The sequence below is a fragment of the Asterias amurensis genome, chromosome 13 (genome assembly GCF_032118995.1).
Source record: "Asterias amurensis chromosome 13, ASM3211899v1".
NCBI lineage: Eukaryota > Metazoa > Echinodermata > Asteroidea > Forcipulatida > Asteriidae > Asterias > Asterias amurensis.
The window spans coordinates 2122539-2139325 of NC_092660.1; the positions used below are offsets into that span (position 1 = coordinate 2122539).

At 37.9% G+C, this 16787-nt stretch overlaps 3 protein-coding genes across 3 annotated transcripts in view; 1 reads left to right on the top strand and 2 right to left on the bottom strand.

Annotated features, from left to right (window-relative positions):
- Positions 1-205: 205 nt before the first annotated feature.
- On the bottom strand, positions 206-4282 carry LOC139945901 (diphthine methyl ester synthase-like). Its single transcript, XM_071943407.1, has 6 exons — positions 4085-4282; positions 3059-3183; positions 2674-2782; positions 2024-2184; positions 1710-1819; positions 206-1587 (listed from the first exon to the last, which is right to left on the bottom strand). Exons 1-6 carry the CDS (start codon positions 4217-4219, stop codon positions 1361-1363), a joined length of 867 nt encoding a protein of 288 aa, XP_071799508.1. The 5' UTR covers positions 4220-4282; the 3' UTR covers positions 206-1360.
- Positions 4283-5145: 863 nt separating this feature from the next.
- LOC139945904 (uncharacterized) lies at positions 5146-11442 on the bottom strand. Its single transcript, XM_071943411.1, has 6 exons — positions 11310-11442; positions 10289-10588; positions 9690-9793; positions 8838-8918; positions 7627-7741; positions 5146-6598 (listed from the first exon to the last, which is right to left on the bottom strand). The coding sequence occupies exons 2-6, from the start codon at positions 10526-10528 to the stop codon at positions 6353-6355; spliced, it is 786 nt and encodes a 261-aa protein (XP_071799512.1). The 5' UTR covers positions 10529-10588; positions 11310-11442; the 3' UTR covers positions 5146-6352.
- Positions 7626-16787, top strand: part of LOC139945903 (opsin-5-like) — a 132289-nt gene continuing 123127 nt past the window's right edge. Inside the window, exon 1 of the mRNA XM_071943410.1 lies at positions 7626-7751. The gene's annotated coding sequence lies outside the window, so the exon portion shown is untranslated. The remainder of the gene's footprint in view (positions 7752-16787) is intronic.

Below are 16787 nucleotides of genomic sequence, written 5' to 3' on the forward strand. Positions count from 1 at the left end.
CCTAAATCGAGATAGGATTAATCATAGCGTTTCGTGAAATCAGCCGCAGTCTCTTTTGTAATTATGTGATGTCACATTGTCTGCATGCCTTGGACTTATCTGCTGCTGTTTAACTTGCTGAAACTCCAAACCAATTCAAAACACTGGTCAAAACACATTCGTTTAAATGAAGTTTTAATTTATTGTTTTCTTATACCATGTTTACTCCAGCGCATAAGGACCTCTAGACGCTAAACAAGACATGTCTTATATGATAGATATTAATTTTCTGGCTTTTTTATAGCTACATACGTACATGTACAGTATCAAGGAATAGTCCGAAGATTACATCAATGATTGGTGATAATTGCCAACTCTTCCTGATTCTTGATTAAGTTCCCTAAAAATTAACCACTCCGTCCATGTTCTGGTAAACAAATTAAAAAATCTCCCTGAAAGTTATGGAATCTTTTCCTCAAGAAAGTTGAATGAAACTCTAAATATCAAATATCATTCCCTTCTGATTGTTTTACGAAATCTCCCTGACTGCAAGTTCAACATGCAAATGTTGGTGAGCGATACTTTTGGTTATGTGTCTCTCATCATTAGTGAGTGAAGCAAAGTCTCAAAGCCTTTAATCAAATCAATCAATCAATCATAAATAATTTTTAAAGCGCCCAAATCAAAGGTTTGCTTAAAGGTGCTTAGGCACAGAAGAAATAAATAAGTCATTGATGGGCAGCCTCCTGAAACAAGTGGGCTTTCAGAAGTGTCTTGAATGTGTTCCAAGGATGTTGTGTCCCTGATGTGAGTTTATTCCAGAGTTTGGGTCCATATACCGAGAAGGCTCTATCAGCAAAAGTGATGTGACTTGTTCTTGGCACAACAAAGTATGGTGAACAGGAGCTATTTGACCGAAGGAGTCTCCGTTCAGCAAGGAGTCTCTGTTCATGATGTAATGACTCTGAGGGGCTTGTTGGTGTAAGGCTTTGAACATGAGAACGATGACCATGAAGTTAATCCTTTGTTGGATTGGGAGCCAGTGTAGTTTGACGAGTTCTGAGGTGATAAGAGTCAAACTTGCGTCGAGTCTTGCAGCAGTTCGCTGAACGTTATTTAGCCTCCATGTGTGTTTGTGACTAACTCCAATCAGAGGCATTGTACTGTTTCTTTACTCTCAGGTTTCATTGTGGGATCAGTTGGAACAAATAATGTCATGGATAATAAATCTTTAATGTACAGTCATTGAGCTTGGTTGAAGCGTCGCTTGGCGGATTTATCTATCAATTATTTAGTTAGTTCAGAGAAGTAGTACTGTTTCCGAGGTAACAGACAATACATTTTAGCTGGTCCCTTGTGAGCCCTCCACCGATTCCTCCATTCACCTCTTCTCCGCTTCTTCCAACAACCGATCAAAAACTGCCGGTTCTACGGCAACCAGTTTTAACATCTCTAACTCTATTGGATGCATATGGCCTGTGATGATCAATGAGTGAAGCGGTCCACCAAGGTCGACCGTTGCCAGTTGCTGAAGGGTTCCAGCTGCCATTTGTTGTGACTCGGATCCGACGCGTGCGACTCCTACGCAGATGGTGTCTTCACTCAGTGCTGAAATAGTAAACAAAAATCAGTTAATGGCACTGGACACCTTTGGTACTTTACTTTTCAAAGACCAGTATTTTCACGTGTTGTGTATCCCAAATATGCATAAAATACTAAATCTTTCTCACCTAGTTTTTCTTGATTCTCCGATGTTCTTTTCCTCTCAACGATCTTGATGAGTTGGGAAGCTGCTTGACTGACTGTCATGTAACGAGGCGGTTCATAAATCTTCCTTCCTCTGTAAAATTTAAGAAAAACACCGCTTTGTTTCCATTTTACAAAATTCATCCTCAAAGATATCGGTCATTGTTTACCAGCAAAGCCAAAATTTCATAATTTTTGCACTGTTTAAGAACAAGTCCTGCTGTTCATCTTACTCCTGAGGAGTGAGATATTGCAGTCTCAATTTGTTATTATTATTATTTATATCAAGCCAAGTTACCTCATCATGTTCTCAATGGATTGTTCCTTGACCTTAATGTCAAGAAGGCACAGCGTGTGTAAACCCATGCCTCTGTTTCGTTCAATCTTATCGTAGTAGCTGTCAGGGGTCCACGTGTCTGTCCAGAACACAATGGATATTGTCTCACCATAGTTGTACAACTACAAAGGGAAGAAACAATAGAGAGTTTGTAAAGTACAACTTTAAGGCACTGGACACTATGGACCAAATGTATTGAAGTCATCAAGTGGCCATCTTAGTATTTCTCCTTGGTAAAGGGCATCCTATGAGGAATTTTTAAATTTCTACTGGGCACCAAGGCAATGACCAGGGGCATGGAGTCAATTGCCTTGGTTGCCTTCAGGAACTGTCGGGCCTGACTTTTTATTCTGTTGTTAACAAACTTTCTTCAACCACTGCTGTGGCTACCAGCCTTGTGTATAATTAACCAGAACAGCAACAACTCACTAAGTTATAGGAGTTTGCAATATGCAAATAAGTTCCAATGAACACTAACTATGCAAATTTCATTCATACCTGTAGACCGCAGCATCCAACCGCATTCATAACTGATGCACTGTGAATCACTCTAGCCCTGTACTCTACACTATGCAACCAATGAATAGTAATTATGCACATTTCATTCATACCTGTAGACCACAGCAGCCAATCGCATTCATAATTGATGCATTGTGAATCACCCTGTACTCTATCCCTTCTTGTTTTGCCCTCAGGGCTAAATCTGTGTGAGTTGTTGCACTGAATGAAAGAAAAAAGTACAAGTATAAATGAGGTCGGAACATGAGCATTTCTTAGACTTGGGAGCTTACACTTACAGGCCTGCAACTTTATCTAAGAAGGCTAGATCTTTTTTTTTTTGAAGGGTAGTTTCGTTGGATAATCTTAAAATTGTTAAGAAAACTACAGCACCTCAGCAAGTAATATTTTAAGGGAACCTTTCTATCATCATCATTATCGTTTGAATGCACCATAAAACTATGAGGGAGCTAAAGTCTGATTGCCTGTCTATCTTACCCAAACGGATCTCCAACCACGAGGAATGCGATGTCTTCAGTTTTGGCGTCTCTGAAAAGTTCATCCGACTGTTGTTCCACCATATCCCTATCAGCTAAAATCAGATTCCGGCCGTAAAACTCCTCCTGGTCAGATATTAAAGTTGAAAGCTAGGGTCATGGATTAATGGACTTGGAATTGGTCTTTGAGCACCGTGACTCAGACTCAGACCATTGGACTTGGCATGACTTAGCTCTCGAGTACAAAGCTTTTAATTGCAAAGTCAAAATTTCAACTGCTAAGAACAAATGCAACTTAGATTTGTATAGGACTAAATCTTAAGAAGACAGGGACTGGTTTGGACTCGACTACAGCACTGTTATGGATAAATTTTTATCATCATCATGCTGTCTTATTGCTAGCCCCATAAAGGAATCTAGCGCCCCAGTTACTTGGTCTAGGGCAAATCTACTTTCCCTTGCCCGTGCAGTGCCAGCGCCAATGCATTCATATTTTTGTGTCCAATAATGAAGTTGTAGTTGTGATGATTTAACCCTCCATCCTCTAATGGCTGGAGGATGGAGGGTTACGAACTACCAATTCCATGTTGTTCTATGAAACTCACCAGTCATGCCGCTAAACTATACAAATTTGTAAAGACTAAAGAGCCACCCTTCCGGCCTTACTAGAATTTGATCAAATTAAAAACAACACATTTTTTGGGAAAATCAAATTAATTTTGAGAGTGAAAATCAGTCTGGTACGTGTACCAACCTAGTCATGCTAGTTTGTAGTTGTGTAGTTGTCAAGCAGTATTTATGGCTTGATGAAATTGGGTCAACAGTAGACCCAGTAACTGGGGCGCTGTATTCCTCTTTCGAAACTGTTACATTTTCTAAAATGTCAAAATTTCGAAAAAGGAATACAGCGCCCCAGTTACTGGGTCTAATAATAGTCATGATAGTTCTAGGAGTAGCCTACAACATGGAGGTAGAAATAGTACACTGACTAGCCCTGTGATGAAAAAACACCAGAATATTTACTTACCAGACATTCTTTTCCAACTGTGAGAATGGATGTATATGCCTCTAAATACACCCTCTTTGCTCCTCGAACCACCTCTAACCCCTTAACTGTGATATCCTTTGCGTCTCCCAACCCTAAACCTACAAAGTATAGCATTTTGTGTGCGTGATAGGATTGATCACTGATGTATTGTAATATTGTGCTGTAAGTGTAATTGAGTGGTTGTCAATAAAGATCAGGTGGTCTTTACACACGTGCGTGTCATCCACTGTTTGACCTTTAGCCTCGTTCAAACAACGTAATTGTGTACAGGCCGTATTCAACTCAACAGTACATATGTTGTAGTTGAAACTGTTTTTAAAAATATGCATGTTCATGTATTACTGAATTATTTAATCAAATGATAGTTTATTTATAAAGACAAGTTTTCAAAAACGAAAGGAGTATAACAATATTGTGACAGTGCCTGAAGTCTTCAAAAGACTAAAAGGTTCAGGCTTGAGGGCGCCCTCCAATGCATGTTTTTGTCGTCTGCTACGCAAAGGGATAATAATGCTTTGTTTGTTTTTACAATAAAACAAGTAGAAGTCTTTCAATTTGTTACTGTCAAGAGAAAATTATCTATTGATTTAATAAACTTGTACCCTCTGCTAGAGTTGATATGGGTTGTTCAATTGATTGCACATTTCAAACGTCTGAGCTGATCAGTCTTTCATTTTGTTTTTACACAGGCCTACACCTTTCGGCAAATTAGTTTTTTGAGGCCTAGGTCATCCACAATTTTTCTATAGTTAGTAATTAACCCAAGTCACATGGCTCTCAATTTGTCTAGTACATAACTTTTTGCATGGGCTTTAGTGAGATGCATCTTGGGCCCAATTCATAGAGCTGAAAATATTGCTTAAAATGTCGGCTAAGCACAACTATAAGCAGCATACCAATTAAATGTTGGACATGTAAAATGATATTTTAGCTGGTAATGCTATTCTGATAAGCAACAATTTTTCCCAAAGCTTAAGCAGCTCTATTGGGTGGCCCTGTTGAAGACAATGAAATAATAATTATGACATATCCGAGGCATATTTTAATATTTACAGTCATTTACAATTTTATTAGCAAATAAAAAATGAGGTTTAATCAAGAACAGCGATTAAAGCATTAATCAAGGCAGTGCTTACTGGTTAATCGTAATTTACCGACGATGCGTTATACGCCATTGCCGATAAGGTACTTACAAAAATCATTAACATCAGAATTATTTACATCATATAATATAAAATAGTCATTAAAAAAGTTTGTATTAATAATAATTATATTTAAGAACTAGGTGGTAGCCATTAATGTTTGTATATCTTTATGTTATTTTTGTAATGTTTAAGGCAACATCTAGTACTTATTAGTTTGAGTAATCAATATTTTGCAAATCAAAAGACAATCAACTTTGTACAGGCGGTGCTTCATTGTTGTTTTTTCCAGTTAGATTTGTTGTTATTCTTGCAGTTTTATATGCCGAGTCACACTTTTAAAACACGTCAAAAAGTCCGATACTCTATAAAAGTAGAAGCCATTAACTATTCTTTGCATTTTTACCATACACGGCCCAATTTCGTAGAGCAGCCAAGCACACAAATTTGCTTGGCATAAAATGTCTTCCTTGATGAAAAAAAACCCCAGGATTACCAACCAAATTTCCATTTGTTGCATATCGCTTGTTACTGGTATTCAGCTGTTCTTTGCTTATCCTAAAAATAACCTGAAAATTTGGTTGGTAATCCTGTTTTTACCAAGACATTTCATGCTAAGCAAATTATTGTGCTTAGCAGCTCTATGAAATTGGGCACAAGTCATTTTGGTTGATGATAACAGCCAATTATATTTTCTCACCCTACAAAGTATGTACAATATATTATTGATATTACCAAGTAAATAATTTTTTTGTATACCGATCTTCAGGACAAATGAACAGCGTTTCATTGTCACTAATTTGTATAAATTAATCAACAATATTATTATCCTTTTAGTAGAAAAAAACGCACCACTGCGGAAGCGTATTGCCGCCACATGAATAAATAAATGTGCTCCCTCTTATCGTGTACGTAAACGATCGTGTACGTACACAAAATGAGAGAATTTGTTTATTCATGTGGCGCAATACGCTCCCGTACAACACTTTATTACGACCCCCATTTAAAGAACTAGTCCTTTTTTGTATATAAAAAGATCTACTTTAAAAAAAAATTATTTTACAAACCTAATTACCACAATCATTGCACGTTACCCACGTTATCCCTAAACTGCGCCCGATACTATGAACGACCCATGCCTTCTTTTCTTCGAATGGTGGAACATGCTTTTATACAAATGGCGACAGCAGCAGCAACAACAACAACAGCAACAGTACAGCAAGCATATCACCCCAGCTATTACAGCACCCACAATAAGCCAGAAAGTTGTTGTATCTTGTGCAGATGTAGATGCCTCACTCCCGTCACAACATGTGGCTTCCGAACAACACAAGCTGGAGCATGTATTGTTCTGTAAAGTATAACAAGAACAAAAGAAACGATTAGGGCAAGAATGTCAGGTCAATGCATTGAAAGGGGCCAAAGAAGTTTACATGGTTAAGGACTTAACTGTTATACATTTATTTTTTGGATGCAGTAATACCATATGAGTATCTACTATTAGGTGTTTTTTTCTTTTGAGAACTTGCTTGCTTTTTTTCTATTACCTCGTTTCGGAATAGCTTGCTCTAGTCATCGTCAGGAGACTGAACTGTTGTAGGCCTAAATATTGCATCATGTTAAAAAACACTCGATATAGCCAGAGCATAGAATACGTCTGCTTTGGAATGCAAAATATGGTGGGTTCAAATCCCGCCTGTTGACATTATCACATTTGGTGGTGCATTAGACCGTGACATGCGTACATTTCAGTCAAGGGCATTGACACTACACACACGAGGCAACTTTTATAGGCAACGGCGAAGGCAACCAACTGCAGTGCATGCTACGGGAGCATTGGTAGCACATGAGTAGGGAAAACTTCCGTATTCTGCTACCACTTTTCACTAGTTTTTACCAAAATGAATATCTTATTTTGATTAAATTAGATCACTATATTTGATTCCATAACTAAATAAAAAGTGGTTGCAGACTACGGTACTTTTCCCCATGAGTATATCATTTTTAGAACAATGTATTCGGAACGCCAAGAAAAACAATTTGTGAATATTCAAAATGTAAATGACAATTCACCCGGCTAGTTTGAGTCTTTTTGGAGATTGCCAAGAACTGGTTGCCTGTAAAATTGCCTCGTGTGGCATGCGCCGTAGGGAACCTGCGAAAGTTACACGTCGGCCATTGATGGAACACGCACGAATTTTCGGGAGGAGCAGAGCTGAAAACTTTCAGACACTACACTACAAAAAAGGACTGTCTTCGCTAGAATAAGAACCTCGCTGGATATGTGAAACTATCTATAGATAACAGGAGACTTTTCAAGAAACTGTTTGGATATCAAAGGAATGTTTTTGTCGATGGATTTGTGGAAATGCTACACACCTTGATGATGCATTGGTCTGGATTTTCCACCGGACAGCAGTCGAGCGGACAACTGTTAAAAGTTTCAACGGAGTTGTCGCACCGTCCATCCCCACAAAAGCTACGTTCGGACGACCTGCAAATTTGTAAGAAATTTTCTTTTTATTAACTCAATTATTGGAAGGAAAAACTATCCGTATCCTGCCACCACCTTTCCCTCATTTTTTTGACAAACAGGAACATCTCGTTTGAGTAGTATATTATTTCATAACGAATGAAAAAGTGGTGGAAGGATACGCACGACAAAAATGTGACACATTTTCCCGCTTTTTGTTGTTGTGTTGTCAGTGTGTTTATATTTAGTATCGGAGAGGCTCCAAACTCTCAAAATACGTTCACTGTAATATTCTGCTTCCCCCTCCCCCAACTTCAATGAGCAGGTCCTCTGCCTCTGTCTAAAAATGTATCAAATTTTGTTTTAATTGCCGAAAAATGACAGTCGGGCGTGTAAATCTGTTAATGTATTTTATGAATGCGTCTTTGTCACTGTCTACGCGAATGGCGTGAAATTGTTTGTTCTCGGCCGGGCTTCTATAAGTAGCACATTATAACCACCAAACAATGAAACGATTAATAAGGATTAAGGATACTCTCCATTATATTGTCAGAGTTTTAGTCCTATCTTATACTAACTACGGCAATCTACTTTTATTTGGTGCCAGGTCACATGAATTTGACATGAATTTGACAGAGTTAAAATATTTCAAAATGTGCAGCCCGTTAAATCTGTTCCACACCTTTGAAAGAACATCACCATCACTTGGGGAACTTCATTGGCTAAATATTCGAGGACGTGTCCATTTTAAAATTGCTCTTCCAGTTTTTATTTGCTTGAACAAAAGTACTCCTCGATATATTTCCACTTTACTGTCACATCACACTCCCCCACGATTTCTTCAGTCCACACTTTAACATCACCCGCTTGAATGTTCCCCGAGCAAACAAAGTTCCAGTTAAAAAACTGTCAGTGTAGCTGGGCCAATGACGCGGAACAATCCCCCTACTGCCATTAGGGAATCTGTTTCTCTATCTACATTTCGCTCTAAAATCTCACCCGTTCCCAATCTTGTTAGTTGCTTTCAAGTGCGCTATGATATTGACGGAATAACGCCTTATAAACCGTAATTGTTATGTTATTCATAAGTACTATAGGCCATTATGCCCCAACCTACCCGGGTCTGCACGCAGCTTCAAAACATTCTGACCACACCCAACAGTCTTCTGTGCTTAACCAGCCCCATCGCTGGTTACACCTGTCGAGAAAAAGTCATATTTTTTAAATAAAATAAATAAATAAATAATGTTGATTGATAACATGCATTTGGTGGCGATTATACATGTTGACACGACATAATCTTTATCAATTTAACTAACTGTGATTTGGAGGTGAAGCAATGGCACCACGCCCTGGAAGGGGATATGTTTCAGGAAATGAACGATGGGGGCGCTATACGATAATCACTGCATGTATGCGTGATTTGTGATTAGCTTAATCTCACATAAGCACATATCGTAACTGCACATGGCAAGATGTAATGATACTATACTCTCAACTTGCTATACGTAATATTGATTAGTCGCAATATTATGATTTAAAAACATTACATGTAACTCCACTATCTGTAATTACGTTACGTTTCGATCATGCTTACAGTTTTTTTTCAACCAAATTAATATAATTATGGCCTCACAAAGTTTATTTATTAGGGGGTGAAGTTTTCCCTGTAAGTGCCCTTGACATTTCCTGTCAAATTCCCGACCAAATTACCATCTTTCTGGGTTTCCCTTTTCGCTGAATGGTTAAATTTTGCTGTGTATTAACATTTTGTCCGTAATTACGTGATGTTGTATTGCTTATAGTGACCATTTTCCAACCAGATCATGGCTCTATTGCATGGAGGTCTAGCTCCATGCTCTAAGTTAGGCACAGTGTTTGGTTATTAATACTGTATTATTATGGTTGCTGAACCTTTCCTGTATCTCATGACGTTTCCTGGTAGATTCATATTGCCGACTTTACTTACCACTCTTCAGCGTTTCCCTTGTCGGTGCATGTGAACATTTGCTGTTGATTATAGTCTGTTGTGGTGAGGTGAGATGGGTTGCAGTCATAGTTGTGTATGGTCACCTGTAAATTTGATAATGAAAGTATCTTAGTTTCCCCTTTGTAGGCCCAATTTCACATCAAAGGCAACGAAGACCATTGCTTCCATGCCCCTGGTCATTGCCTTGGTGCCCTTAAAATGCTCCAGTAACAGTGGACAGTTTCTTCAAAGTGTGCCCGTACCATGGAGAAAATGCTTTGGTGCATACCTGCATGCCTTATTAAAATGGTTTGATATTGTATGACTCCAAATAAAAGGGGAACCATGTGCCACGAGCCCCATGGATAATTATGTGAACCAGCAACTATTTGTTGACCAAATAACTAGGTGCTGACTTTTAGGGATTGTTGAAAACATTATCAATTGCTCATGTGATTGTTGACTTTCAACATGGCCCAATTTGATAGACAATTTGACAATTAATCTTTATTGAATCCCAAGGGTAAGTCAAATTCGCATACAGTTCAAACATTGAAACATTTTAAATATTTAAAAACATTAAAAACAGAGTGTATTACCTTGGTTTTGGCGTCTATTTTAGCTGTCCCTTCACCAAGCGTTTCACAACACGTGTAGAAGTAGTCTGTATTACTCGTTGCATCGACGAGATTGTAGTTGACGCAATTATTGTCGGAGGACTGGGCGGCCTTCTGTGGCCGATCAGCGGCGTCTTGAATCGGTGGCGAATCCGTCGCCAGACTCACAACACCGAGGAGCAAAACTGTCGCAATGCAGTAAAGGCCACATAATGATGACATGTTTCAAATCTGAGGAAGCTGCCCTCGTTCCTCACATGATGGCTGAGTTTTAGGTGTTCACTGAAGAGAAAAAGAAAGTGTGTTGCTTGCCATAGGTTTGAGAAGGAAGTGTTCAACAGTAGAGCTTCGGTAGGAAATGTGGATCTGTGAGTTGAAGTGATTGTGATCGGGGAAGTTGGATTCCGGCTGAGGAGAAGGCTGTGTTACCCGATGGCCTTGCTCTCTGTTTATAAGGGGAAGCTGTCAGTCCCTCGCTCAGGAAATAAAAGCTGTTTTGCTGATGCCTTCCCCGGTGTATCGCTTCACACACGAAGTTGCTACACGGTTATACCTATTGCGGGTGGGGCCATGATTTGTTAGAACTTGTGTACACAAAATTTGGATGCGGTTAGAGTGTTTAATAATTATTAACAATTAGTACTTGTTGTATGCCTTACAATGACATAGATGATGCAGCTGATTTCATCTGTGTCGTTTAAACTTTTACTGAGGGATCTGTTCGCATTATACACAATTGTGGATGTTTTAACATACAATATTTTCCTGCAAGATGTGACTACGTTTGAATTATGAGACCTAATCCTTTTATAGCACCATGTAATGGTTTACAATGTGCTGACGCAATGTGATGCCATTCAAAATGGACATTATTAGAAAATATTCCTGACGATGACTAGAGCAAGCTAGTCGAACGTTGAGACCAATGAACTTATAGTGAGATGTCCCCTCGATCCACTATTAAATGCTGAACTGGTCATCGAATTCTAAAGAAGTGTCTTACCAAAACTAGAACACTGAGATTTCCCGGTAGCTAGAGGCAGTTGGAATCATTTATTTTAGCAGTGGGTCTGCAACGATTTCCATCTATTCATATTTGTCTGTTGAATCAACAAGTGTCATCCATTCACGTGATGACGGAGGTTAATCCACAAGAGGGCGCGATGTAATGCAATTATGTTTTGGCCATCAGGTAGACTTCAAAGCCACTATCACGGACTTGGAACCAAGTCTGATTTGGTAGAAGTTGTTGTATGGCAACCTCGATTGAGTAAATAATACTCTATCTTGTGAATAGCGTTAAGGATGTTAAGTTCCTGTTCCTGTGCGGTGTGCCCGTCCGTTTAGTAACTTCCTTTTTACCTGATAAGTCAATCTTAAAACTTGGCAGGATGTCAAAAGGCCTTGAACTGATGCTACTGTAGGTTATAAACCAATTAATTTTATGAAATTTACATCAGACGAACCGGGCATCTTATATTTGCATGTTGATTTGCATGACAAGTGAAGTCAGTTGCGACATTGATGCAAAATAGATTTCAATAGAGGGCGGTTTAGATGTAAATCTGGGACAAGTTCGAGCAATGACACTTTTTGTCAACCACTAGCCAATGTTCCATGGTGACCTTTTCGTGCAATACATCCTGTGTACCAGGCAAAATCGCCCAATGTTCGACAATAACCGCCATCTTTGATGACGTCTGAGGGCCCCCCTGAAAGCCGATTAAATTAAAACCATCGAAACAAGTTTATTAGGTGTTCGGCCACCAGCCGAACAACTATTGTTATTGTTCTGTTTTTTTTTTTTTTTTTTTTTTTTAGGTGTTCGGCCACCAGCCGAACAACTATTGTTATTGTTCTGTTTTTTTTTTTTTTTTTTTTTTTTTTTTTTTTTTTTTTTTTTTTTCTGCGTGTTCTTCTCCTCGAACGTTCTCGCGCGATTTTCGCAAAAACTAAAGCTTGTATGAACCTGAAACTTACCATATATATTGATCTTAATGAGTAGACGAAACAGCAACATTTTTGGAATGATGACGTCATTGATGACGTCATTACGTTCAAAAAAACGCTAAAAATTGGAGAGTTCATATCTTGAGAACTACAAATGCCACACACAAGATATTTGGTGCATATAAAAGGTCTTGTAATTAGCTACAAAAGTCGTGCACAACGTGACCTCATGTGACTTTTACTTCCGGTTGAAACAGGAAGTTCAAAATTTCAAAAGTTCATATCTCAAGAACTATATATCATATTCGCAAAATTTGAATATCAGTTTGAAGATCAGTTATCCTGCTCAAACTTTTGCACAAACATAATGCCAGTTGAATTTTGCCTTCTGGTCGTAAAAGCGCGCGTTTGTGTTGACCTCCATTCATTACGCGTAGAAACCAGATAGTATCGCCATTCATGTATGTGAATGCTACTATTGTATTGTGGGTGTGTGGGTGTGTGTGCGTGTAGTTCATGTAGGCCTACATTGTATCCATGCTCTACGACAAAACAGCACTGCGTGGCTGTGGGCATTACGGGTTGTGTATACACATGCAGACTCCGTTGAAGGCGCGCGTAATTCAAATTCCACTACGCTGGGATTCGCCTCATCTTTCTTCGTGCGATTTTGAACAAAATGTTAAACTACTATGAACTTGTTGAACAAAACTAACGCTTGTATGAACTTGAAACTTACCATGAACATAAACCTTAGTGTGCAGACGAAACCAAAACTTTTTTTGGAATGATGACATCATCGATGACGTCATTAAGTTAAATAAACGGTAAATAATTGAAAAATTCATATCTTGAGAACCACAAACGCTACGTACAAGATTCTTTCACTACATGAAACCTCTTGTAATGTTCTACAAATGTTGTACACAACGTGACCTCATTTGACCATTCACCCGAACACCCTGAGTTTGTACACAAACTCTCAATTTCTAGTTTTTTTTTTTTTTCTGCGTGTTCTTCTCCTCGAACGTTCTCGCGCGATTTTCGCAAAAACTAAAGCTTGTATGAACCTGAAACTTACCATATATATTGATCCTAATGAGTAGACGAAACAGCAACATTTTTGAAATGTTGACGTCATTGATGACGTCATTACGTTCAAAAAAACGCTAAAAATTGGAGAGTTCATATCTTGAGAACTACAAATGCCACACACAAGATATTTGGTGCATATAAAAGGTCTTGTAATTAGCTACAAAAGTCGTGCACAACGTGACCTCATGTGACTTTTACTTCCGGTTGAAACAGGAAGTTCAAAATTTCAAAAGTTCATATCTCAAGAACTATATATCATATTCGCAAAATTTGAATATCAGTTTGAAGATCAGTTATCCTGCTCAAACTTTTGCACAAACATAATGCCAGTTGAATTTTGCCTTCTGGTCGTAAAAGCGCGCGTTTGTGTTGACCTCCATTCATTACGCGTAGAAACCAGATAGTATCGCCATTCATGTATGTGAATGCTACTATTGTACTGTGGGTGTGTGGGTGTGTGTGCGTGTAGTTCATGTAGGCCTACATTGTATCCATGCTCTACGACAAAACAGCACTGCGTGGCTGTGGGCATTACGGGTTGTGTATACACATGCAGACTCCGTTGAAGGCGCGCGTAATTCAAATTCCACTACGCTGGGATTCGCCTCATCTTTCTTCGTGCGATTTTGAACAAAATGTTAAACTACTATGAACTTGTTGAACAACACTAACGCTTGTATGAACTTGAAACTTACCATGAACATAAACCTTAGTGTGCAGACGAAACCAAAACTTTTTTTGGAATGATGACATCATCGATGACGTCATTAAGTTAAATAAACGGTAAATAATTGAAAAATTCATATCTTGAGAACCACAAACGCTACGTACAAGATTCTTTCACTACATGAAACCTCTTGTAATGTTCTACAAATGTTGTACACAACGTGACCTCATTTGACCATTCACCCGAACACCCTGAGTTTGTACACAAACTCTCAATTTCTAGTTTATACTGTCTTTATTCATTAAATTACATTTACAATCGCAATATTTAAAAATTTACAAACAAATTAAATACTCTGTTATACTTTTTAGGCCTACGGGAAATAAATTATACAAATTAATAATTACTGTTCAGCAGTAAAAGGCTGGTTTAAAAATTGAGTCATTGTAATTAAATGATTTGTGTACGTTTGGTATTTGGAACCCTTCGAATGTTTCAATTATAAATGTATATAACAATAAATAAAACTTAACCAGGTAAGGGTCGCGTTTTTAAGATATCGCTTACAATTTGGATTGAATAATGTCCACACATGCAGAATAATCCCTAAGACATACATAATCTTAGAAGCGTTACCGCGGTAACGCTGATTTTATTCAAATATTGAGGGAGAAAAGGTGATATATTTTTCCATAACCGCAAGTTAAAATGTTTCTTAAAATGCATTACACATATCCAAATCTGCTGTACTTCTTATCACGTAAGTTTTTTTCTTACATTACTTCTCAGAGTCATTACCGGACGTACACCACCGCTGCTTACTCGCTGACAGTTAGTTTTGCGCATGTGCGAAGTTGTTGACGAGCGCTCTCTTGAGTCAAAATCGTAAACAAAACATAGCCTTTCAACCGTTGAAAACGATCTGGGGTCATCGCGATTTTTGACCAATTAAAAGCCAAGATGGAAAACTAAGTATAGGATAATGCCCGAGGTGCGCGCCATTCGTGGGTAAGAATGGCCCGAGGGCGAAGCCCGAGGGCCATTCGTACCCACGAATGGCGCGTTCACCGAGTGCATTATGCGACTTAACCCACACCTGTGACGTCATGCTATTGTTAAAATCGCTCTATTATTTCGCACGAATGGCGCGATATTGTTTAATTTTTAAGTCAATTGTTTGTATGTATTACGTAAGCTTGTTCACTCCAGTGAACACCACTGGTGGTGTGTGAACAATGGACGAAGACCAACATTTAGGAAATATGCTCGTTCCTTCGATAGTGGCATCATAGATCGGAAGCGAAAGTGGCAGCAGATAAGTGATTTTGTTTCTTGACTTTAAGTAAATTTATACAAGTTAGTGATAAAAACAGACTATCAGATGATGTTGTAGCCGACTTTCTCGGTCTACAAAAAACCCAAAAGGTGAAGTTAAAAGAAGTGACCTACCCGCGTACAAGCCTGTAGTTTCAGATTTGTTTTTAATAAACAAATTTAAGCTACCTTTATGATCAACAATTTCAGTTGAATTCCTGTTATTTTATGATGATATTGAAAAAAGTATCTTTGCAATCTTACATTTTAGGGACTTTACTCACTTACCATGTTTGTGTATGATAAATTAAACATTTTGAATTAATAAAAAACAAAAAACAAAAATACTGGTTAAAATGAAATTGATTTATCTGACTTTAAGACCTGCTCAAATTACTGTTGTAGTTCTATGATTATTTTTTAACATCTCAGCTAAATAATAATTTAATAATGTAGCTGTTCACTTGTGGAAAGTGTTAACGATCATTTTGCAATACATGTGTAGCTCTATTAACCTGTGTTAAAAACCATTAAAAACAAAATAATATATGGTCAATGGCGTCATTGACTTGATTTACTTTGTTCCCTAACTCTTTTATGCACAATGGGTGAATAGATGTACCCATCGCGCCATTCGTGCAAAATAATGGAGCGATTTAACAATAGCATGACGTCACAGGTGTGGGTTAAACATGAATATGCAATGAAGTTAGTTGCGATGGTCGGATTTTGAGTCGAATTGATCCTTCAAAATCTACGTAATGTGAATTTTCTTGTTGAGAAATAGACCTCACACGTAAGAAATATATAACAACTAATGTTTTCCACTCAAAATTGAGAGCAATTCGCTTTGTTTGTATCGATAACAACTAATCGATTTGTACGAGTCGATAACTGATACGCTTCCGTATCAATAATCACTCGGTGTCGATAACTCTTCGAGTGTATGTTGGTCTTTGACGAGTTTTTTAAACTGTGTTCTCTTTTAAAAAATATAATTTCTGTTAAAATTTGTTTGTGTGGTTTAATAAACGTCTATCTAAATTTTTGAGAACTATATGATGTATGATCGAGTGTATTTTTATTTCGAAGATTATAGTGGCCCATTGACTTTCTACTTTAGGCATAATCATATTTTTCAAACAAGCAAAACCTTCTGAAAGAAATAGCAATTACCTGAAATCAATTGAAAGAAATTCAAAAATAGTAAAAGTTTCGAATTTAAAAGTAAGAATTATTATAGAACAATGACTTCCTTTGAATATACCCGAAATTGTTGGGAAAGTATCGAATAATCGCATTAGCCTTTTTGAGAAATGGCGGACACTACAGGAGTGCACTGTTTGGTTTGGGTGTTTACAGAGAATGTTACCCAAACTAAATAGTGTCATAGTGTTGGGTCCACCATCCTTCAAAATTTGCTTACTTACAAGTAACACAATAATTTATAACAAA

Bases quoted from the DNA above. Each gene is read 5' to 3' on its own strand.
- LOC139945904 (XM_071943411.1), bottom strand. From the start codon at position 10,528: ATGTCATCATTATGTGGCCTTTACTGCATTGCGACAGTTTTGCTCCTC. The intron at 9,794-10,288 runs GTAATACACTCT...TCAAATTTACAG, and splicing joins AAATAGACGCCAAAACCAAG to GTGACCATACACAACTATGA. The intron at 6,599-7,626 runs GTGTGTAGCATT...TATACTTTACAG, and splicing joins CAGACCAATGCATCATCAAG to AACAATACATGCTCCAGCTT.
- LOC139945901 (XM_071943407.1), bottom strand. From the start codon at position 4,219: ATGCTATACTTTGTAGGTTTAGGGTTGGGAGACGCAAAGGATATCACA. The intron at 3,184-4,084 runs GTAAGTAAATAT...ATATCTGACCAG, and splicing joins CAGTTGGAAAAGAATGTCTG to GAGGAGTTTTACGGCCGGAA. The intron at 2,185-2,673 runs GTATGAATGAAA...TTCCCTTTGTAG, and splicing joins TTGGCTGCTGTGGTCTACAG to TTGTACAACTATGGTGAGAC.